Consider the following 24,871-nt stretch of genomic DNA (forward strand, 5'->3'; position numbering starts at 1 on the left):
AGCAGACCACTCCATGCTGTCTCAGAGCACGGGGCCTGGACAAGGGGCACCAAGCAGCGTTTCTGCTGCCCCGAATCCAGAGTGCTGGTGTTTTTGGAGAAATCTGTGACTTTGCTCACCAAGTAGCTGCAAACATAAGCGCAGCTAAGCTGGCTCAGCCACCTCATGGCCAAAAGAACATGAAGTCTGCCTACGGCAAGCACTGGCCCCTCCTGCACGCCGCCTCTGCCCACTATGAGCGGGGCCCACGGCACGCCACCCTCATTGCAGTACCCTTCCTCCCTGGAGGAGAAACCAGGACTGATGTCAGCAAAGGGGCCAACGGGCCATCTGTCTCCTCCCTTACAGAGCATTTCCCAATACCCTCTCCAGCCCACAGGCCCTGCCTGGAACTCACCCACACCCACCTGGGCAGGCTTGATCACCACTGTGTTCCCAGCAGCCAGGCAGGCAGCCGTCTTCCAGGAGAGCATCATCAGGGGGTAGTTCCAGGGGATGACAATGCCACAGACCCTGCCACACAAAAGAAGGCCATCTCTCCACTCAGCCATGGAGCCAGAGTGCACCTGCCAACTGCCTCCTCTCTCCCAGGCCTGACATCCACTCCAGAGCCAGGCTTCCTGATACAGCACCAAAGGGGGTACAGCGCACGCCTGCCTTTCCAGTCCCTGACAGGTCAGGATGTCCAGTCTGGCAGTAGTCCCTCTTCCCAGCAGGGCACGATGGCATGGACACTGGACAGGTGCTGATGGGAGCTGTCTAGGGACACAGTTTGATAGGGCATGGCACCAGGCAGTGGGGCTGGGGGTGACAGCAGGCAGACAAGGGTGAGAACCTGGCAGCCGGCAGGGCCTGTGAGAAGGCCGGGGGTCACACAGGCAGGCTGAGAAGGTGTGGGAGAGGGTCAGGACCACGCTGGTGGCCCGGAAGGGCACGGGAGAGGGTCCTCCTGGGCGTGGAGAAGGGAAGCACAGAGTCAGCCCGGGAGGCCTGGTAAGGCTTGGCCTGCTTTGTGTTAAGAGATGGTGCCCAGTGTCGGCACCGCCCTTAGCCCCAGAGACAGCCTCTGAGGCTGAGGCTGAGCAGTGTCTCCATCAAGTGGAGGCCCCATGGCCCTGGGGGACCTAATGATGCCACCTGCGGTCCCAGCAGGCATGTGGCCCTGCCTTCTCCTGACCCCTGAAAAGTGGGTGCGATACAGCACTTCTCTGTGTCAGTCCTAGACAATCAGATGAGCCATCCACATAAGAGCCCTGCACAGTCTACACGAGTGTTGTTTTCATCATCATTATCTTCATCTTCCTGACCACTATCACCATCAGAATGTTTCCCCAAAGGACAACTTGTTAGCTGAACCCAGGCAGTGGGAAGAGCGTGAGCAGAGGTCAAGAGCAGGGGGCAGTGAGGAGGAGGCTGCCTGGGGGCCCACATACTGTCCTGGAAGCAATGGGGTGCACTGAGGGGTTAGGAAAGCTGCTCCCCACCCCACGTACACCCAGAAGACCCAGAGGGACAAGACGGGTGGAGGGAACAGAATGAGTGTCCCAGGGAAGTGGGTGGGGTCCCAGGGAGAGAGGGCTGTGCCGTGGAGGGCTCCAAAGAGGAAAACACAGCCGAGGGGTCCCACTGTCACAGGCTGAATCCTGCCGCCAACATCCATATGGGGCAGTCCTCACTCCAGAACCTCAGAATGTGACCTTATTTAGAAACGGAGTCATTGCAGATGTAATAGTTAAGACGAAGTCTTATTGGAGTAGAGTGGGCACCTACCCAATGAAACTGCTGTCCCTATAAGAAGGCCTCCCTGTGGACAGACAGACATGCACAGTGGGGAACCCCATGTGGACAGAAAGTCAGAGAGCGGGGAACGCTCACGGTTGCCGGCAAACCATCAGAAGCTAGCGGAGAGGCCTGGAGCAGATTCTCCGCCCCCCCCCCCCCCCCCCCCCGGCCTCACAAGCAACCAACCCTGCTCACACCTTGCTGGGACTTGCAGCCCCCAGAAGGCTGAGACAACAGTCTATTGTTTGAGCCTCCCAGTTTGTGCTGCTTTGTTCTGAAGGCCCTCACCAACTCCTATGCTGGCCAATACAGGAGACAGGCTGTGGTCCCTGGGACTGGGGGGTCTGCAGAGTTGGTCCCGGCCCTGGGATGGGGTCAAAGCCATTGGGGGTGTGGGACATGGGAATGGGACATACACGTACCTGGGCAGGCTGCCATGAGAACGCTCTTTCCTTACCCGCCCTGCTGCTTCTATTCCTGGTGGCCTTTCTTAGGCGGAAACCTCCCGGCTTCGGCTCAGCCATTGTTGTGGTAGCCCCTCCCAGGTACTATCCTGCTGTGCCCCACTTCCCTGGGTGATGCAATAGGGTGACTCCTGACTGTGGCAGGGTTCCAGGGGCAGTGTGCCTGGACAATGGGAGGTGATACCTTCCTCTGTAAAGAGAGCCTCTGGCCCCAGTGGATGTTGGGCTAGGGTGCAGCTGAGGGACGGGAAGGGGAAGGGCCTTCCACGAAGTGGCTGTGGCCTCACTCCTGGGGTCCCTGGGGTGCTGGCCAGGGGAGTTGGTTGGCGCACGTTGGCTGCAGGCACTGAAGGAATGCTCCGTGTGCCCTGGGAGTGTGACAGCATCAGTTTGGATGGCATGTGTCATAGAGAGGACGAAATGAGATTGCAGACTAGTGAGTGGGCCAACTTGGGGCACTGGCCTCTGGGAGGAGGACAGGACACAGCCAACACCTGGATGACCAGCAGCCAAGGGACTGGAGGTGGGAGTGGGTGGGTGTGACTGTGCAGAGGGTGGCATGAGCGTGGAGGGCCCGGAGATCCTTGAGAAGGCCATTGTAGCTGAGCATTGTGAGGGGGTGGGGTTGGGGGCACCAAGCCCCCATCGAGTGTGCAGCCGAAGTCAGGAGTATGATTTCGTTTCAGGAGCCCAGGGAGGTGCTGAGAGGAGCAGTGAGACGACCTCAGATAAATTTTATAGTATCTTCTGATATGAACATCACAAAGATCTGGCCTTTGCTCTTTCTCACACCAGGTAAGCAATTCTCCTCTTTGCCCCATAGCTTCAGCTGGCCTGGCCTGGCACTGGGAAGCGTGGGTGGGAACCCCTGCCTTGGAGTCAGTGCCACCTCCGCCCAGCCTCACCCTGCCCTGTGGGCTAGAGGATTGGGTCTTCCTGCAGCCACAGCCCCCTCCCCCGACAGGAGCCTCCCTCACCAGCAGGCCTGTCCTTTAAGACCCGATTTGTCCATCTGTAATCATTTTTATTGATCCAAGTGACATTTGAACACATTCTCCGTGTGAAATACTCCCACGTTCCCGATGAAGCTGAGGGCCTTTGACCACCATCCACAGGGATGTGAGGTCCCTGTTGGTGGATCGCAGTGTCCCCACCCTGTGAGGGGCACAGAGCAGGTGGGAATGACTGTTGGGTGCTGACCGTGCCTGGGCTTCTGAGCCTGGCGACTCCCCTCCTTCCTGAAGTCACCCCTGGCCACCTGCACACCCACGTGCGTGCCTAGTGAAGGTGGGCCATCAGACAGGACAGCGTGGGATGCTTTTAGATGGCAGCCCTCAGTGTGTTTTCCTCAGGCCACACCAGTTTCTCCTGGAGCTGTTTCTGGGTGGTGCCCACAGCTCTGCCACAGCCCTTTACGCAGCCGTACACCAGCCCCTCGTAGGGACACTGTGCAGTCCAGCATTGGCTGTGCTGGGTTTTGCTCTTGGGCGTGTCTCCTTGTGCCCCTGTGTCAGTGAGTCACCACAGTTGTGCTTTGTGGGGTGAGGACTTTTGGGGACGGAACAGTCACTGCCAAGCTGCCTTTCACAGAGGTAGACCCACTGCCCCCTCCCCCACAGGCAGCGTGAGGGCCGCTTCCCTCTCTGTTGGCCTTTGGGCCATCTGGTGCTGAGATAAGGCCTCTCACTGCCAGGGTGAAAATCGTTTCCCCAAACCTAGTCTTGTCTGTGTTGATTTGTCTTTCTCCTGTGGAGCACCCATTTCTCTCCTTTGCCTCTTTCTCCGTTGTTTTTTTCTGTTCCTTGGTGCTGGGTAGGAGTCCCTCATTTTTATGCACATTGATCATTATATTCTTTCCAGATAAAATTTTTCAGGTGTACCCTGTTTCTCACCATGACCCTGACTGACAGTGGGTTATTGTGGGAATTAAATAAAATTATACTTATAAAGTCATTCAAACAGTGCCTGGCACAGAGCAGGTACTCTGGAAGTGAAGGCTGTTTTGATCTGCAAGAATGCAAGTCCCCCAAGGATAGGAGCTTTCAGCAGTTTGGGTCATTGCTGTATCTCCAGCACCTGAAATGTCTGGCACACAGTAGCTGGTGAATAAACAGGTGGTTGCTAAAAATGTAAAAAGGGGATGTTATGAGCACCCCACACAGTGTGTTGCCTGGAAAGCGCCTGGTGTGTGGCCTATCTTTGCCCTGCATGGGGACTCACCCGACAGGCTCCTTCCTGGTCAGGGTCAGGTTGCGGTTGGGTCTGGCCTGGTTGATGGGGATGGTAGAGCCCTGGAAGCAGCACAGGGGCTGTCAGTGGGAGGGGTTCCAGTTCCTCACCCCTTCCCCGCTGCGCAGCCAGTCTTCCTCTGGGGCCCAGGGAGGAATAGGGTCTTGTCTGTGTCCTGACACACCCACTACCCAGACGAGTAGGAAACCCACCCCTCCCAGCTCATGTGGGATAGGAACACTGAGGGGTTCAGACAAGGGTGGAGCGGGCAGCCAGCAGGGCCAGGTGCCTGCTGCACTGAGCCTGGCATCGTCCTCAGACAGGAAGCTGGTCCCTGCATGGGTAAGGCCTCTGGTTTTGACACTGCGGTGGAGCAAGGGTAAAGGTGGGGCATGGGGGACCAAGTTGCCTCTAGAGGCTGTGCTGGCCCTGGAGGTCCTGCTCCAGCCAGCAACGATACAGCAGCAGCAAACATGGAGTGGGCACCGGGTGGCCCACTCCCCTCATTGCTGCCATATCGGCACTCCTCAGCCCCGCGAGAGGAGAGGAGCTGTGGAGGCCAGACCTGGCAGAGACACCGTGAGCCCTACAGCCATGGGTCTCCTGGGGAAGGTGGGCAAAACCTCCAAAAATGACCCCAAGGTCACACCCTGATCCCTGGGGCCTGGCATATGGTGAGCTGCCCCTTCTGCAATAATGTGGTGCAGCACAGATGACCTTAGAGTGGGGAGATGATGCAGGGGGCCTAGCATGACCACAGGAGCCCCCTGTAAAGGCAGAGTTTTCTCCAGTTAGGGGCAGAAAAGAGTTAGAGGGATTCCAAGCCTGAGAACAACAAGCTGTTATGGGGGATGGAGGGCTGGGGTAAGGACCAGAGACAGGCCTGTAGGAGCCGAGAGTAGCCCCAGCCAGCAGCTAGCAAGGGCACAGGACCTCAGTCCTACAGCCACAAGAACTGAACTCTGCCAGCACCCGAATGGGCCTGGAAGTGGGGTCTCCGCAGGGCCTCTGGATAAGGCCCAGCCCAGCCACACCTTGACATCGACCCTGTGAGACCCTGGCATAGACCCCAGCTGAGCCCACCCGGACTTCCCACCTGCAGAACCACAAGCTGATAAACAGTGCCGTTTTAAGCCACTAAACTGCGGTAATCTGCTACACAGCATGCAGACTGCTGTGCTGCTCCTGGAGTTCCTCGCCGGGCCCAGCCTGCCTGTGTGAGCCCTCATGCGGTGAGCAGGGGCCAGGGCCCCACCTGGATCTTGTCGCACCAGCCAGCAAAGTAGCGGAAGGTCTGGATGGACATCCCCACATGGGTCTTCAGGGCCAGCGTGTAGACAGCGCCCGCGTCCAGAGCCTCGATGGTGGCCAGCTCCTCCTGATGCTGCTCCATGAGGTCTGCCAATCTGACCAAGGGGTGGGGGAGGGAGGGAGATGGGCTCAGGCCTGGCACAGCCTTGCCTGCTCTTTCAAGGCCTTTGGTCAAGGAGTCGAGGGGCCCTGCCCTGCATTCAGGCTCTGCCACACTCAGACGTGCTGACCTCAGTTTCCTCATCTGTCTGATGGGAAAGTAATGTTACTTTGCTGTCCCTCTCTCCTGTCCTCTCTCTTTCCCTTTCTTCCTTCCTGAAAATATTGATGGGTTGACTACTTTATAATAACCCTCACACATGATCCTGCAGAGGAGTCCCCTTGCCTCTGTAACAAGGAGGTCACCACCCCAAGAGGCCGCCCTCCCTGTCTCTGGACAGCCTGGAACAGGGAAAGCATGTGGCTTCAACCACAAACTGATCCAGAGGAGTGTGCTCTGAAGTCGGTGTCCCTGGGATGGAGAGGGAGGGATGATCAGGGAGGGATGATAGGAGAGGTGCCAGGGAAGGAGCATCTACACAGCCCTCCTTGAGCCCGAGCACTCCCAAGTCCAGTGCCCTCCGTGACTCTGGCAGGCGTGCTGCTGTGGGCAGCCTGGGCATCAGAACGGTGCCCCCTTTCTGATGTGAGGGTCTCATGCGCCCAGGGCAGGGTGGATGGGGGAAGGTGGAGACCACGGATCTAGAGCAGACCTCAATATTGTACATGGGGGAGATTTGCCCAGAGACAAGTCTGGGACCAAAGCCTGCTGACCCGTTTCCATGCTGCTCCTTCCTGCACGTGGCCACCGACATGGCCCTAACACCCCTAGGTCTGCTCCTGTCCTCCTGCCTACACCTCCAGGACCCCCCCAACAGCTGCCCCCACACTCAGGATGTACCCCCAACCCTGTGCCTGGTCCATCAGCTCCGGGACTCTGCCCATTTCCTCCTGGGGCCATGGCACCCACTACCTTCCTCCTCCCTCCTCCTCACATCGGCCTCATCCAGGTGCTCAGGTGAATCAGCCTCCACCCTGGGACCTTTGGGAGCCGTACTGGGTGCGGTGTGCCTGCACTGCCCCTCTCAACCTTCTGTACCTCTTTCAGACCCCAACTCATGTCACTCTCCCTGGGAAGCCAATCCTAATCTCTGCCCACCCCAGACGAATCACATCTCTGCCTTTCTTCAAGCCTTGCCTGACGTCATTGATATTCACCTAGACGAGCACGTCTGTGCTATTTGCCCCTCCCACAAGGACAGGCACGATCTCTGGTATCTTGCTCCCCACTGGATCTCCCGCACCCACTGGGCATGTGGTCAGCACGCAGCACAAGGCTGGTGAGTGAAACCGTGGACTGAATAAGCACGGCGGCAGAACTATGCTGTCACCTCAGAAACAGTGACGTGCCTGGGGCACTCTCTGAGTAACAAGAGCAAAGATGTAAATCACTTTTTGAGAAAAGTTATAGACCAAATAGTGAAAATGCCATGTTTTGGCATTTCAAGGACTAGGGTTTCATCAGCTACAAGGACAGATGAGCCAAAGGTATAAATATATATTATAAATAAGCCAAAGATGGCCTCTGTGTATTGGCCCCTAGGTTGCTATGTCTTTACTGCAGGCTGAAACCTATTAGCTTGAAAGTCTACTGGCGCCAATGTTTACACATCCAATTATTTTAAAAATAGCCCCAACAAGCAGATTTTTAGCCACTTAGAGCCTGCCCGCTTTGCATCCCCTGAGCAACTTCACCTGACAGCTGTTACCATTGGTGAGATGGGCCATGCAGGTATAGCTGTTGCCCTCCAGAGCCCTCCAGCCCAGAGACCCCAGCCGCACTGCTGACCAACACCGCCTGGATACGGGAGCCCTCTCTCTGATCCCCCTGTCCCCCCAGGAGTTCCCCTGTACCCCTCCCATTCTGAGTATCGGCCCCTCACTGCAGCCTCTGGAGGGTCTCCTGCTGTGGGGGCTTTCCCACAGGTAACCTGCCCAAGCACCCCCAATAAGCCTGCTGTGTGTTACTGCCTCTCATGGTCATATCTTTTTCCTTGACCAGCCCCAAATCCCTCAAACACCCAACACTTCTAGACAACGCCACATGTGTGTGATGCGACCAAGTCATAAATCCAATTCCCAAGACACTAACTAAAGTAACCATCACCTAGGCACACCATTCGGGAGGCTCCGCGAGGGGAGCTGTGCGAGATTGTTCTACTGTCAGCTTGGTTCAACTGTCCTCACACGGCACCAGGTGTGGGAGGAGTAGTGAAGCTGCGCCCCCACCAGGTCTGCAGGGCAGACACAGGGAAGGGCAGGCGCAGAGGGCCTGGCGGGCTCAGCCTGAGCTCCAGCTTGCCCCTGTCCAACAGCAGCCCAGGCCACCACCAGACTCTGGGCCCTGGTCCTGCAGAAGTCTCCGAACACAGGGCGACAGCTTCCCACAGACTCCCCCACTGGCTCTTTGTGCTCCCACTCTGGCAGCTCCCTTGTCTCCCGAGGAGCTCTATCTTGTCCCCCAGGAATTCTGGGGGCTGCCTAGTGACTTTCTCTGACTCTCCCTTCTGCATCTTTCTTCCCAGCTTCTCCCACAATTGGATGATGTCTTATTCCTGTAATGCATTCCGTATTCCACGATACCCATGGTGGTCCTATTCCTTCGTTGAACCAGGGATGCTCTGCAGCCATTTCTCTGGGAAATCCTGCCCCGCTCCCTCTCGGGCCAGTGATGGGCGTGCCTCCTCCACAGGGACTGAGAGCCTGCATGGGGCAGGGACTGGGTCACTAGGAGCTCTCAGGCCTTGAGATGTCTGTCCACCCAGTCCGGGTCTCCACTTAGAACTGTGCAGGGTGCCACTCTCTCACTCGCATTGTGGTTACTGGGGTTATCACGTCATGTGCCACCAGATGGCAGGAGAGCATCTTGAGGGAAGGACACTTCTCTGGGCCAGCGCAGGCTATCACAGGGGTCTCTGCTCCAGGGCCAGAGGCTCACCACTACCAGCCTGGGTGTACACGTTTCACAGCTCTGCCTGACCTCCAGGGGCTCTGGGTCACTAGCCAACAGCTTTCTAAAAATGACAGGTTCTCCAAGGGGTCTTGAAACTAACTTGAGATGCGGCAGGCTGGGCACGCCCTTGCCTGCCCCAAACCCCACCACCTCTATTCAGTTTTGCAAACCATGCAGCCCCGTCTCCGTGGTTCCTTGCAGTGGGGGCTGCCCTGGTGTTTCTGGCCAATAGAACAGAAATAAAAGGCATTCTGACTGTGAGGCCAAGGTGGAGGCTCTCTCCATCCGGATGACAAGTATGCTCAGACCACACCATCACAGGCTCCACGCCTGAGAGCTTCCCCAGGACCCAGAGCTCCAGGAACTGGCTCACCAGGCTTCCCAACACTGCTCAGTTCATCTGCCCAGCACCCTCCCTTCTTCTGGAAACAACACCTCACTTCCTTGGGGACAACCACTCCTCACCCACGGGGACCACGCCTCTCTTCGGGGCCTCACTTCCACCCTGTGGTCACAAACGGGAGCAAGCTCAAGTCCTTCCCTAAAACTTCTGATTGGAGCTAAGGGAGAGGGCCCCTTCTGCCCTGGTTTAAAAGAAAAAGAAAAAAAGAAAATGAAAGACCAGGAGACTCTGGTGGCCAGAGCCGGGCTGAGCAAGGACAAGCATCGGCAGGATGGAGCCTGTCCCTGCCCCGCCGGCTCTGTGCCCTTGTGGCGTCTGGACTCTCAATACCTCCTCCAGCCCACGCCTGTCTGGGTCTGCCCGGGACCAGCTGTCAGCTTTGCTAGTCCTCGGCTCCCACCTGAAGCACACTTTCACCTTTGTACCTCCTCACCTTTGCTCACACTGTCCCTCCGCCAGGGACACTTTTCCCTAAGGCTACTTGTGTCTGGTGAAATCCCTCCTGCTTCTCAAGTCACTTCCTTTAAGATGCTTTTTCTGAGCCTCAGGCCTCAGGTACATTAACTGTCTGGGACCCCACCTCCTCCTGACAGGACCGCGGGAAAAGGGGCCTTCACCCGAGCATCCACCCCGAGCTGAAGGTGGTGGTGGCTAGCAGGTGGGTGTGGGGCTCTCACCTGTACAGGAGCCGGCCCCGGTCCCGAGCGCTGATCTTCCCCCACAGTCCGTTCTCAAAAGCATCCTTTGCAGCAGCCACTGCCTTGTCAACATCGCTGACCTGGGCAAGGGACACCTGGCAGATGGCCTGTGGTGAAGCAGACCCATGAAGCCGTCCCTGGGCCGAGCAAGCACAGACACCCCACACCACCCACTCCCCTGGCCACCTGGGTGAGCTCAGAGGGCTCAGAGGGCCAATGGGAGGGCACTGGGAACTTGTTTGTGCAACAAGGGGAAGGCAGGGACCTTCGGAAAGGTCTGCTTGTGTTTCTACACACCGGGGGGCCTTTTCTTCACTTTCCCACTGAGCCCAAACAGGGCAACAGACTCAGGCTGCAGCTACAAGGCTGAGGGTCAGCTTAGCATTTTCAAACCAAGAGCAGAGACTCATTAACTTAGTGAGTCCCAAGTGGAAGGTTTTGTTCAGTGAAATAGGATAGACATGGGAGATGAGTGGAGAATGCCCATCCCCACTCCCCGCTCTGTGCCCTGAGGTGTGTCCTGAGGGTGCCCACCTGCACTACAGCACAGGGTCGGGGCGTGGCCAAAGGGAAGCTGGCGGAGATGGGGGTGGAGGAGTGCGGCCAGCACCTACTCGCTGATCACCATGGACAGTGCCTGCTGAGCAGCCCTGTCCACACAGCCTCCTTCCTAGGAGTTCCTGAAACTCCAGCTCCTGATGTTCCTGCCTGAGGGGACTGTGCCCCTTCTCTGTGTCCCTGCACCCTACCATGCCTTTGTGAGTCACTTTCTTTAAACTTCCCTCAAATGACCCACTTTGAGTGTGCTATCTGCTTTCTGCAGGGACCTGAGTGATGCCGTAGGGTAGGACAGGATAGAAAACAATCAGGACGCGCCTGTAAGAGTAACTGCTGTTTCAGGTGTGTATGTACGTGAGAGTATAGCATGCGTGTACGGGGTCACGATGCAAGAGGGTCACAGGAGACAGTCTAACAAACACGGGATTCAGAGAAGAACTGCCTGATGGTGGGTGTTCAAATACTCAAGAAGGTGGGGCCCACGCTGGGGTCATTGTTGGAGTGTGGAGGGGCAGGGAATGGCCTTCAGTTCTTCCTTGGGGGGTTTAACTCTTTCCCCAGTCTTTGAAGTAGGCTCAAGACCCTTTAGAGTCCTCTTGCCTCCCCACTACCCTCCCCCCCATGTCTCCCCACTATGCCCTTCCTGTAGGAAGGACTGGAGACTGACTGTACCCCTTTCATGTCCAAGCAGAGGCCCCCCGGGCCAGGACCCCCAAAGGCCATGTCGGGGAGGTGAGGGAGTGGATGGGAGAGGAGGCTGTGGGGGAAAAAGGGGTGGGCAGGAGGAGGTGCTGGGCCTGCACTCACACTTCCATCTGTGGGGTTGATGGTCTCATAGGTCTTGTTGCCCTCGGCATCCACAAATGCGCCCCCAATGAAGAGCTGGTGGGGCATTTGGAGGGTCAGCTTGTTCACTGCCTTTTCCACCTGGGAAGGAAAGTTTCACAGGCTTTAGCCACAGTGTCGATTCTTCACAAATGAGCATCGGTGACAGGCACATAGCCACAGAAGGACACAGGAAACACTCACAGATGGATAGACAACCACTCACGTGCGCACACACACAACCAAGGGGGCCAGGGCTCAAGGCCCCTTGGCCTCCTCAGAGATCCTTTGCCAAATCCGGTCCTGCTGTCCTCCTCGGCCCAAGGAGCTATTATGTGGGCAGTTTTGGGAGCTGAGTGACAAGAAGAGGTGAAAAGCATAGACTTTGAGGCCAGACTGCCTGGGTTGGAATCCCAGCTCTGCCACTTACCTGCTGTGTGACCTCAGGCTGGTTGCTTAGCCTCCACACGCAGGAAGTGCTAGTCAGTGGACAGGCCCTTGTAAGCCACCAGACATGACGCCAGCCCCACCACTCACTTCTCTATGGATCTGAAATCCACACTGAATACAGGAGCCTCTGGGATGCCATCCTTCTCTTGAAATCTGTTCATCAGTCATTTGTCCACAACCCCAAGGCCAACCTGGTGTCCATCCCGGCCACCTGTACTTTCTTTTTCAGCTTTTGTTCCAAATTATCAGCTAAACAAACAAAGCTAATTCCTATGGGATTTTGTAGCCTGCCAAGATACCCCAGGGACAGTTTTTCAAGAATTTCTTTAAAAAATAGATTTGCAATTATTTCACCACACTTCTGTATATACAAGTATAATATATAAGATCATGTGTTTTCCTTACTAGGAAATACTCCCAATTTCTCTCTCTCTTCCTTCCTTCCTCCCTCCCTCCCTCCCTCCCTCCCTCCTCCTCCTCCTCCCTCCCTCCCTCTTTCTCTCTTTCTTTCATGTGTTTCAACAAAAGGAACTTAATGCAGAGAATTAGTTGCACAGGTGACAGAAGAGCTGAGAAGTCATGAGTCAACCCAGAGGTTGGCAACCGCAGGAAGCCACTGACTTTGCTAGACTACAGGGACAAATGGCAGAGGTGGTGGTACCAGAACTAGGGGACAAGGCCACTCTGGGAACTAGAGTCCCAGCAGGGTGATCTGACAGGGGCTGGAGGCACAATAGAGATGCAGCCACTGCTGGAAAAACCCATCAAAGGAGACAGAGGGGGAGAAGTACTCTGGAAAAGTCTCTTCTTAATATCCTGGTCTCATGTGTTGGGACTCAGAATTTGTCCCATACACTGAGACTTAGACAGCAATTTTCTCTGTTGAGTTTGCTTTACTGCCCTGGCATCTTCAGGCTATCCAGGGAGAATTTGGGACACTGAAGGGTGGGTTCTTGAGGGTCCTGGCTCCCTGGACATCCAGGTTTCCCCCGTGTGTGATTGTGGATTCCCAGACATGGATGCTTGAGGGGCCAGCGGGGCCATGCCTGCATGGAGGGGCCCAGGACTCACATAGTCAATGACGCACTTGCTCTCTTCGTCGTCCCCTCGCAGCTTTCTCACTAATAGTTGGATGAAGTCCCTGAAGGTGGTCGCCATGTAAACATCCTCGTTTTCTAACTCCAGGCCATTGCACAGCTCCTTCACTTCCTCAACCAGTCTGGAGGAAAGGAGATGGAAAAGTGGGAGCATAGGAAGAGACTTGGTAGGCCCTCATTTTTCTAGCACCAGTGATGGTGGTGCCAAACACATTTATCCAGAAGATACCTTCATCCCAGCACCCAAAACAGGGTTGTTAGTCTAGAATTGGGGTTAAGAGCCCAGTCCATGGACTCAGAAAGCCCTGGTTTCAAGTTCTGGCTCCATCACTCACTAATTTGTAACCTTAGGCAAGTGATGAATTCCTCTGAACTTTAGTTTCTTCACCTGTAAAACTGGAATAGTAATAGCTCCTCTACTATTTTCTGATGAGTAAATGAGACAACCCACTTGTTAACAATAATTAATAGAAGATTAATAATAATTCTAGAAAGACACTGTTAAAAGAATGAAAAGACAACCCACAGATTGGGAGAAAATATTTCCAAGTCACATATCTGATAAAAGACTTGTATTCAGAATATATAAAGAACTCTCAAAACTCAATACTAAGAAAAAAAAAAAAACACAATCCAAGTAAAAATAGGCAAAAGATTGAACAGACGCTTCACCAGAGAAGAAATATGAATGGCAAATAAGCACAAGAAAAGGTGCTCAACATCACTAGTCATTAGGGAAATGCAAATTAAAACCACAATGAGATATGGCTACATACTTACAAGAATACCTAAAATTAAAAAGCCTGACCATACCAACTACTGGTACAGATGTAGAGAACTAAACTCTCAGACACTGCTGGTGGGATTGTAAAATGGTACTTTGGAAACCATTTTGGAAAGCAGTTTGGCAGTTTCTTAAAAATTAAGCATATACTTTTCATTTCACTCTTATGTATTTACCCAAGAGAAATAAAAGCCAAGTACAGACAGAAAATGGCAGAGTAGGAAGCTTCAAAAATCCATCCTTCCACCTAGATGACTACTGAACTAGCAGGAATGGTCTGAATCAAATATTTTGGAACTCCAGAGCTTAGTTGAACACGTGCAGCATCCAGGGGAGAACATGATGAAGAGGCTGGTAAATGTCAGTAAATTTTAGCCTTTAATGAGGTATTAACCCCCATTTCTGTGGCAGGAAGCAGTGAGGGCAGTGGGTCTCATTACTGGTGCAGCTTGCTGGAGCCAGGGTGAGCAACAAGGACCTCGTCCTCCATATATTTGGATTGTGTGTTCTGAGTGCCGATGCTGCTTTTGATCACTGAGGGGCCAGCACAAAGGCTGGTAGCCATTGTTTCAGCTCCCACATGTGGAAGCAGCTTCCAGGGGATTTAAAGAGGCTCTCCTTTTGGGAGCCAGACATTAAAAAAAAATCCTTGTTAGGCCACTGGCTGACCACAGGGATAACAGAAGAGAGACCTCCGTGACTACACACAACAAAGAATACACATTTTGCAAAAAAAATTTTGAAAAAGTCACAAATGGATGGCTCCAGAACTCAACAAGCAAGATTTAGCAACCTCTGAGGAGTGATAGAATTAGATTTTCAGCATTACCACACATAACACTCAAAAAGTCCACTTTTCAACAAAAAATTGCAAAATACACAAAGAAAGGAAAGTATAGTCTATTTATGGGAGAAAAAAATAATTTGAAAGAAGTCATCCCTGAGGAAGACCAGATATTGGAATTATTACTCAAAGATGTTAAATCAACTCTCTTAAATATGTACAATGACTTAAAGGAAACCATGGACAAAGAACTAAAAGAACTAAATTTCAGTGAACTTGAAATTACCCAGTATGAGGAGCATAAAGAAAAAAGAATGAAGATAAACAGAGCCTGAGGGACCTGGGGGATACCATCAACATACTCATTACAGAAGTTCCAGAGAAGAGAGATAGAAAGGGTCAGAAAAAATATTTGAAGAAATAATGTCCCCAAATTCCCAAATCTGAGGAAACACATGAATATACACACCCAGGAAGCTCAATGAACTCCAAGCAGGGTAAACTCAAAGAAAACCACACCAAGACACATTACAGTCAACTTGTTGAAATCCAAAGACAAAGAAGGAATTTGGAAAACAGTAAGAGAGAAGTGACTCATCACATACAAAGGATCCTCAATAAGATTAAAAGCTGATTTCCTCTCAAAAACCATGAAGGCCAGAAGGCAGTGGGATGACATATTTAAAGTCCTGAAAGACAAAAAATTTGTCAACCAAGAATTCTATATCCATCAAATCTATCTTTCAAGAATGAAGGAGAAATTAAGACATTTCCAGATAAACAAAAACTGAGGGAGTTCATTACTAGTAGACTTGCTCTACAAGAAATGAGGGAGTCTTTCAGGCTGAAATGAAAGGACACCAAACAGTAACTCAAAACCATGAGAAAAAAATAAAAAACACTGGTGAAAGTAACTATGTAGGTAAATATGAAAGCCAGTATTATTGTACTTTGGTATCCTTGTACCTTCTCTCTTTTTCCTTTATGATATAATAGGCAAATGCATAAAACAATAATTTTAAACCTATATTAATGGGTATACAATGTATAAAGATGTAATCTGTGACAGTAACAATATAAAGGGGGAAGAATAGAGATGTATAGAATTAGAGTGTTTGCTGGAGTGATGTCAGCATCATGGCAGAGTGAGCTCTCCCCTTAGACTCTCCCCCCCAAGATACAACAAAAAGGACATACATATACCAACAGAGAACATTCACACAACAAAAAAAAGACATCTGAGAGACCCACGCAGCCATACATCTGAAGGTGGAGGTGCTGGACCCCCTGGAGGAAGTGGAAGGAGGTAAGCAGAGCTCCTCTCCCTCTCAAACAGTAGTGACCCCAGGACCGTGTGTGGCTCTGAGAGGAGGGGGGTGAGAGGTGGCCCTCCTTGGGAGAACCGACACTCTCCAAGTTCCCTCACAGCCTGTGGGAAATCCCCACATGGAGGTGACTGAACTGTTGTGGGGGTGTCTTCATCAAGCTAGCACCCCAGGAGAGCAGATAGTGAGGGAAGAGCGAGAAGCCCCTGGGATTGCACAGGTGAAGGAAAGTGCCTGTCGCCCCCACCCAGCACTCCAGCTCAGCCAGTCAGTCAGAGCGCCCATGCATATGTTAGAAAAGCAGCAGCTAGAGGCCAGGGCTTGTGGAGGGCCCAGAATACACAGCTCTTGACTCCCACTCAGTGGCAGCAGGTGGAAGCTGAAATCAGATACTATCACTATGCAGAAGCACAAATCCACGCTGTCAAACAGTATGAAAAAATATATTAAATCTCCAGACCAGAAGGAAAATGACAAGCACCCAGAAATCAATCCTGAAGGCACAGAAATCTATAATCTAAATGAAAGAGAATTCAAAATAGCTATCATAAAACACGTCAATGAGTTACAAGAAAATACAGATTGACAGTTCAATGAAATCAGGAACTTCTTCACAAAACAGATTGAAACTATAAAGAAAAACCAATCAGAAATGTTGGAGATGAAAAATACAATGGAGGAGAGAAAGAAAAATTTGGAGTCTTTAAATAACAGAGCTGACAATATGGAGGATAGAATTAGCAATCTAGAGGATAGGAATACAGAAATGCTTAAGAAGGAGGAGGAGAGAGAACTAAGACTAAAAAGAAATTAAGAAAGTCTCCAAAAAATAACCAACTCAATTAGGAAATGCAACATAAGGATTATAGGCATTCCAGAGGGAGAAGAGAGGGAAAAAGGAGCAGAGAGCTTGTTCAAAGAAATAATATCTGAGAACTTCCCAAACATGGGGAAGGAGCTGGAAATACAAGTGAATGAAGCCAATAGATCTCCTAACTATATCAACGTAAAAAGACTCTCTCCAAGGCATATAGTAGTAAAGCTGGCAAAAGTCAATGACAAACAAAAAATATTAATGGCAGCAAGGCAGAAGAAAATAATTTACCAAGGATCCCCTATCAGGCTTTCAGCAGATTTCTCAGCAGAAACCTTACACAGGCTAGGAGAGAGTGGAATCATATACTCAAAATTCTGAAAGACAAAAACTTTCAGCCAAGAATACCCTATCCAGTGAAAATATCCTTCAGATATGATGGAGAAATAAAAATGTTCCCAGATAAACAAAAGCTAAGGGGGTTCACTTCCACCAGACCACCACTACGACAAATGCTTAAGAATGCCCTCATACCTGAAAAAAAAAAAGGGGGGGATACAAAGCCTTGAGTAAGGAGAAAAATAGGTAGACAAAATCAGAAAAACTGCAGCTCTCTAACAGAACAGGTTAGCAATCACTTAATTATAACATCAAAGATAAAGGGAAGGAAAACACCAAAAATAAATATAATCTTGTAATTTTAACCACAAACTCACAACACAAGATGGAATAAGTTGTGACAACAATAACTTAGAAGGGGAAGAGGAAAGGGATAGAATCGACTTAGTCTAAGGAAATAAGAGGCTATCAGAAAATGGACTATATCATCTACAAGATTTTTTTATACAAACCTCATAGTAACCACTAAACAAACAGCGAGAACAGAGACACAAATGATAAATAAAGAAAAATCTAGGAAAACCATCATAGAGAACTAGCAAACTGAATTGGTAGTCTGTAACACACAGGACGAGAAACAAAGGAAATGCAGAACAACCAGAAAACAAGCAATAAAATGGCAGCATTAAGCCCTCATATATCAACAATCACTCTAAATGTAAATGGATTGAATTCTCCAATCAAAAGACACAGAGTGGCAGGATGGATTAAAAATCAAGACCCAATAATATGCCTCTGGGAAACACATCTCAGCTCTAAAGACAAACACAGGCTCAGAGAGAAGGGATGGAAGATGATACTCCAAGCTAATGGCAAACAAAAGAAAGCAGGTGTTGCCATACTTATACGACACAAAGTAGACTTCAAGATAAAAAAGACAATGAGAGACAAAGAGGGGCAGTATATAATGATAAAAGGGACACTCTACCAAGAGGACATAACACTTATAAATATATATGCACCCAACACAGGAGCACCAAAGTACATAAAGCAACTATTAACAAACCTAAAAGGAGATATTAACAACACAATAATAGTAGCAAACCTTAACACCCCACGTACATCAATGGATACATCATCCAGACAGAAAGTCAACAAGGAAATAGTGGAATTAAATGAAAAACTAGGTCAGATGGACTTCATATACGTATATAGAACACTCCATCCAATATCAGCAGAATACACATTCTTCCCAAGCGCACATGGGACATTCTCAAAGTTGGGAAACAATGCAAGCCTCAATAAATATAAGAAGATTGAAATCATATTAAGCATTTTTTCTGACCATAATTCTATGACGCTAGAAATCACCTACCAAAAAAAGCTGCGAAAGTGACAAAAATGTGGAGACTAAACAACATACTATGGAACAACCAATGGATCAATGAAGAAATTAAAGGATAAATCAAAAAATATCTGGAGACGAATGAAAATGAAAATACATCATACTAACTCATATGGGATGCAGCAAAAGTGGTCCTGAGAGGGAAATTCAGAGCAATACAGGCCCACCTTAACAAACAAGAGAAATCTCAAAGAAGTAATCTTAAACTACACCTAACAGAACTAGAAAAAGAAGAACAAACAAAGCCCAAAGTCATCAGATGGAGGGAAATAATAAAAATTGGCACAGAAATAAATGAAAAGAAACCAAAAAAAACAGGAGAAAGGATCGATGAAACAAAAAGCTAATTCTTGGAGAAGATAAGCAAAATTGACAAACCCTTAGCCAGACTCACCAAGAAAAAAAGAGAGAAGGCTCAAACAAATAAAATTAGAAATGAAAGAAGAGAAATTACAATGGATACCACAGAAATACAAAGGATTATAAGAGAATACCATGAAAAACTACATGCCAACAAATTGGACAATCTGGAAGAGATTGATAAATTCTTAGACTCACACAACCTCCCAAAACTAAATCAAGAATAAATAGAGAATATGAATACACCAATCACAAGTAAAGAGATGGAAACAGTAATAAAAAACATCCCCAAGAATAAAAGTCCAGGACCAGATGGCTTCTCAGGAAATTCTACCAAACATTCAAAGAAGATTTAATACATATCCTTCTCAAACTAATCCAAAAAAATGAAGACGATGGAACACTTCCAAACACATTTTAAGATGCCAACATCACCCTGATCCCAAAGCCAGGCAAGGACAACACAAAGAAGGAAAATTACAGGCCAATATTGCTGATGAACATAGATGCAAAAATCCTCAAAAAGATATTGGCAAACTGAATACAGCAATACATTAAAAGGATCATACACCATGATCAAGTGGGATTTATACCAGGGATGCAGCGATGGTTCAACATCTGCAAATCAATCGATCTGATATACCACATTAACAAAATGAGGAATAAAAACCACATGATCATCTTGATAGCTGCAGAGAAAGAGAAAGCATTTGACAAGATCCAACACCCATTTATGATAAAAACTCTCAATAAAATGGGTGTAGAAGGAAAGTACCTCAACATAATAAAGGCCATATATGACAAACCCACAGCCAACATCATACTCAATGGGGAAAACCTGAAAGTTACCCCCCTGAGAATAGGAACAAGACAGGGGTGCCCACCCTCACCACTCTTATTCATTGTAGTACTGGAGGTTTTGGCTAGAGCAATTGGGCAAGAAAAAAAAATAAAAGGCATCTAAATTGGTGAGGAAGAAGTGAAACTCTTGCTGTTTGCAGACGACATGATTCTATATATAGAAAACACAAAGAATCCAGCAGAAAACTATTAGAAATAATCACCAACTACAGTAAAGTGCAGGGTACAAAATCAACCGACAAAAATCAGTTGCATTTCTATACTCTAATAACAAACTAACAGAAAGAGAACTCAAGAAGACAATCCCATTTACAATTGCAACAAGAAGAATAAATTATCTAGAAATAAATTTAAGTAAGGAGGTGAAAGACCTGTACAATGAAAACTATAAGACATTATTGAAAAAGATCGATGATGACATAAAGAAATGGAATGACATTTCATGCACAGGGATTGGAAGAATAAACGTAGTTAAAATGTCTATACTACCTAAAGCAACCCACAGATTCAACGCAATCCCAATCAGAATCCCAATGACCTTCCTCATGGAGACAGAACAAAGAATCCTAAAATTTATATGGAACAACAAAAGACCCTGAATAGTCAAAGAAATCCTGAGAAAAAAGAACAAAGCTGGAGGCATCACAATCCCTGACTTCAAAACATACTACAAAGCTACAGTAATCAAAACAGCGTGGTACTGGCACAAAAACAGACACAAGATCAAAGGAACAGAATTTAAAGCCCAGAAACAAACCCACACATCTATAGACAGCTAATCTTCGACAAAGGAGCCAAGAACATTCAATGGCGAAAGGAAAGTCTCTTCAATAAACGGTGTTGGGAAAACTGGACAGCACATGCAAAAGAATGAAAGGAGACCATTATCTTTCATCATACACAAAAATTACTCAAAATGGATTAAAGACTTGAAGGTAGGACATGAAACCATAAAACGCTTAGAAGAAAACATAGGCAGTACACCCTTTGAGATTGGTCTTAGCAGCATCTTTTTGAATACCAGGTCTACTCAGGCAAGGGAAACAAAAGGAAAAATAAACAAATGGGACTACATAGGCTAAAGAGCTTCTGCAAGGCAAAGGAAACCATGAACAAAACAAAAAGACAGAGGCCGGCCTGGTGGCACAAGCAGGTAAGTGCATGTGCTCTGCTGTGGCAGCCCAAGGATCGCCGGTTCGGATCCTGGGCTTGTACCGACACACTGCTTGTCAAGCCATGCTGTGGGGGCGTCCCATATAAAGTAGAGGAAGATGGGCATGGATGTTAGCCCAGGGCCAGTCTTCCTCAGCAAAAAGAGGAGGATTGGCAGATGTTAGCTCAGGGCCGATCTTCCTCACACACACACACAAAAAAACCCAAAAAGACAACCCAGCAACTGGGAGAAAATATTTGCAAATCACATATCCGAAAGGGGTTAATCCCCAAAATATACAAAGAACTCACACAATTCAACAAGAAAAAAACAAACAACCCGATCAAAAAATGGGCAGAGGATATAAACAGACATTTTTCCAAAGAAGATATACAGATGGCCAATAGGCACATGAAAGGATGTTCAACATAACTAGTTATCAAGGAAATGTAAATCAAAACTATAATGAGATATCACCTCACACCCATTTAGAATGGCTATAATCACCAAGACAAAAAAATAACAAATGTTGGAGAGGATGTGGAGAAAAGGGAACTCTCATACGCTGCTGGTGGGAATGCAAACTGGTGCAGCCTCTATGGAAAACAGTAAAGAGATTTCTCAAAAAATTAAAAATAGAAATACCATATGATCCAGCAATCCAACCACTGGGTATTTATCCAAAGAACATGAAATCAACAATCCAAAGAGGCTTATGCACCCCTATGTCCACTGCAGCATTATTCACAATAGCCAAGACATGGAAGCAAGCCAAGTGTGCATCGACTGATGATTGGATAAAGAAGATGTGGTGTGTATATATATATATATATATATATATATATATATATATATATACACACACACACACACACACACACAATGGAATACTGCTCAGTCATAAAAAAAGACAAAATCGTCCCATTCACAACATGGATGGACCTTAAGGGTATTATGTTAAGCGAAATAAGCCAGACAGAGAAAGATAAGCACCGCATGATTTCACTCATATGTGGAAGATAAACAAACACATGGATGAAGAGACTAGATTAGTGGTTACCAGAGGGGAAGGGGGTTGGGAGGTGGGCATGAGGGGTAAAGGGGCGCATATATATGGTGACTGATGAATAATAATGTGCAACTGAAATTTCACAATGTTATAAACTATTATGACCTCAATAAAATAACTAAAAAAAAACTCAACTGCAGTTTTTACAGAAATAGAAAAAAACCCATAAAATTCATGTGGAACCTCAAAGGACTTTGAATAGTCAAAACAATCTTGAGAAAGAACAAAACTGGAGGCCTCACACTTCCTGATTTCAAAACATATTACAAAGCTACAGTAGTCAAAACAGCGTGGTACTGGCATGAAGGCAGACATATAGACCAATGGAACAGAATCAAGAGCCCAGAAATAAACCCATGCATATACGGTCAACTTGTCTACAACAAGGGAGCCAAGAATGTATAATGGGAAAAAGACAACCACTTCAGCAAATGGTGTTGGGGAAACTGGATATCCACATGCAAAAGACTGAAATTGGACTCTTATCTTACACCATACACAAAAATCAACTCAAAATGGATTAAAGACTTAAACAAAGATCTGAAATTGTAAAACTCCTAGAAGAAAACATAGAGGAAAAGCTTCATGAAATTGGTCTTAGTAATGATTTCTTGGATATTATACCAAAATCATGAGCAACAAAAGTAAAAGTAGATAAGTGAGACTATATCAAACTAAAAAGCTTCGGCACAGCAAGAGAAACAATCACAGAGTGAGAAGGAAACCTATGGAACACGAGAAAATATTTGCAAACCATTTATCTGATTAAGAGTTAATACTCAAAATATATAAGGAACTCAAACAACTTAATAGCAAAAAAACTACAATCCAATTAAAAAGCGGGCAGAGGACCTGAATAGACATTTTGCCAAAGAAGATATATAGATGGCCAACTGCAACATGAAAAGATGCTCAACATCACTGATCATCAGTGAAATGCAAGTCAAAACCATAATGAGATATCACCTCACACCTATGAGGGTGGCATTACTAAAAAATAAAAAAACAAGTGCTCTCGAGGATACGGGAAACTAGAGCCCTTGTGCACTGCTGGTGGGAATGTAAAACGGTGCAACCACTAGGGAGAACAGTATGGAGGTTGCTTAAAACATTAAAAATAGAGCTACCATATGACCCAGCAATCCCACTTCTGGATATTTATCCAAAAGCATTGAAATCAGGATCTCAGAAATATCTGCCCTCAAATGTCCATTGTTCACTATAGCCAAAAGGTGGAAACAACCTAATGTCCACAGACAGATGAAGGCATAAAGAATATTATGTGGTCTACACATACAATGGAATATTATTCAACCTTAAAAGAGAAGGAAATCCTGTTATACGCTACAACATAGTAAACCTAGAGGACATTATGCTAAGTGAAATAAGCCAGTCACAGGACAAATACTCTATGATTCCATTTCTATGAGGTATCTAAGGTGGTCACATTCATTGAAGAAGAAAGCAGAATGGTAGTTGCCAGGGGCTGGGGAGAGGGAGAATGCGGAGTTGCTGTGCAATGGGTATAAAGTTTCAGTCATGAAAGTTAAAAATGTTCTACAGATCTGCTACACAGCAATACCGTACAGCAAGTACATTGTGCTATGGTTAACAATACTGTAATGCACACTTAAAAGCTTATGAAGGGGTTAGATCTCATGTTTTACATTTTTTACCACAATAAAAAAGGATGCATGCTCTTAACTGTTTACAAAAAGCAGGATCAGTTTTCTCTGCACCCTCCACCACCCTCAGCTCAGAAGCTCTACGCAGGCCTGGCTTGGCCTCAGGATATCCTTCTCTCAGGTGTCTGAAATTCTTCTTAGCATTATTTTTTAACAAAACATTGATTTTATACTTCGTATTAACCACACAATAAGTCAGAGTGAGATACAAGAGACCCGTAGTGTGTGATTTCCAAGCACACAGGCCCTGTGCACCCTCTTATATACACGGCAGGTTGCAAAACCGGCTGCAGTGCTGCACCCTTCTGTGGTCCTGGCCTCGGTGTGACCGCAGCACCTGCCGTTAGGAGCTGAGTCCACTTCCCCATTCCTTGAAGCTGGGCCAGCCCCGGGACTGGCACTGGCCAATAGAATGCAGTGGACATGATGTTCTCACGCTCCTAAGACACTCTCTTTCCTGGGATCCTGCCACCACTACGTGAACAAGCCTGGCGGGCCTGCTTAAGGGGCCATCCTAGACCAGCCAGCCCCCAGCTGGCCTGGCAGCTGACATCAGCTGAGTCTGGCCCAGGTCAGCTGAGCCCAGTCCAAACTGTGGACCCCACAGAACCACGAGCTAAAGAAATGGTGTTGTTTTAAGCCACCATGTCTTGGGTGGTTTGTTACACAGCAAAAACTAACTGGTGTGATACACATCCCCGAGTCTCATGAACTCACAGTTACTCTTCAGCATCAACCCCTGCTAAGATCCGCCCAGAACCACCCCCAGGTGGACTGCATGCAACTCCTCTAATTACCATTTATCTGAAGCTTTCTATCACAATATCATTAAAATAAGGGAGAGGCCTGTAGTCAGGATCACGTGGTGTTACTCTGTCCAGCCTTAGGTGGACTTTTCAATTTGGTCAGACCGCACGTGTGTTCTTGTCTTCCCCCAGAGCATAAACGTTAGCCTCCTCCTCGCTCTCTCCCGCAGGTCTTGGAAAGTCTCCTGTTGCATCCACGTGGGACTGGATTTCACACATCCTCTTCCATCCTGGATCCCTCCCTCACCAGTGTGCTGCTCTGATTGGCACTGCCCACTAGCTCTACTGATGGCACCAATATGCGGGTCTCAGCTGAGCATTTCTCTGAAACTCTTCTGCACACCATATTAATAACACACCCTTCCTTCTTAATTGTGTAATGAATTTTTGTCTACTTGAGCTCCACAGAGTTTCCTCTGTACCTTCTTGAAGCACAAAAAGCTCTCCCCTGGGGCCGGCCTGGTGACGCAAGCGATTAAGTGCACGCGCTCCGCTGCGGCGGCCCGGGGTTTGCCAGTTCGGATCCCAGGCGTGCACCGACGCACCGCTTGTTAAGCCATGCTGTGGCGGCGTCCCATATAAAGTAGAGGAAGATGGGCATGGATGTTAGCCCAGGG

General features: G+C 48.3%; 1 protein-coding gene across 1 annotated transcript in view; it reads right to left on the reverse strand.

The window, feature by feature from the left end:
* The window catches only part of ALDH1L1 (aldehyde dehydrogenase 1 family member L1), an 87,809-nt gene that overhangs the window by 22,606 nt on the left and 40,332 nt on the right, over positions 1 to 24,871 (reverse strand). Inside the window, exons 10-15 of the mRNA XM_058566540.1 lie at positions 12,844 to 12,991; positions 11,305 to 11,424; positions 9,919 to 10,046; positions 5,731 to 5,881; positions 4,467 to 4,537; positions 408 to 513 (exon numbers count right to left, since the gene is read on the reverse strand). Coding sequence (XP_058422523.1) covers positions 408 to 513; positions 4,467 to 4,537; positions 5,731 to 5,881; positions 9,919 to 10,046; positions 11,305 to 11,424; positions 12,844 to 12,991 — 724 coding nt within the window. The remainder of the gene's footprint in view (positions 1 to 407; positions 514 to 4,466; positions 4,538 to 5,730; positions 5,882 to 9,918; positions 10,047 to 11,304; positions 11,425 to 12,843; positions 12,992 to 24,871) is intronic.

Source organism: Diceros bicornis, chromosome 2 (genome assembly GCF_020826845.1).
Source record: "Diceros bicornis minor isolate mBicDic1 chromosome 2, mDicBic1.mat.cur, whole genome shotgun sequence".
NCBI lineage: Eukaryota > Metazoa > Chordata > Mammalia > Perissodactyla > Rhinocerotidae > Diceros > Diceros bicornis.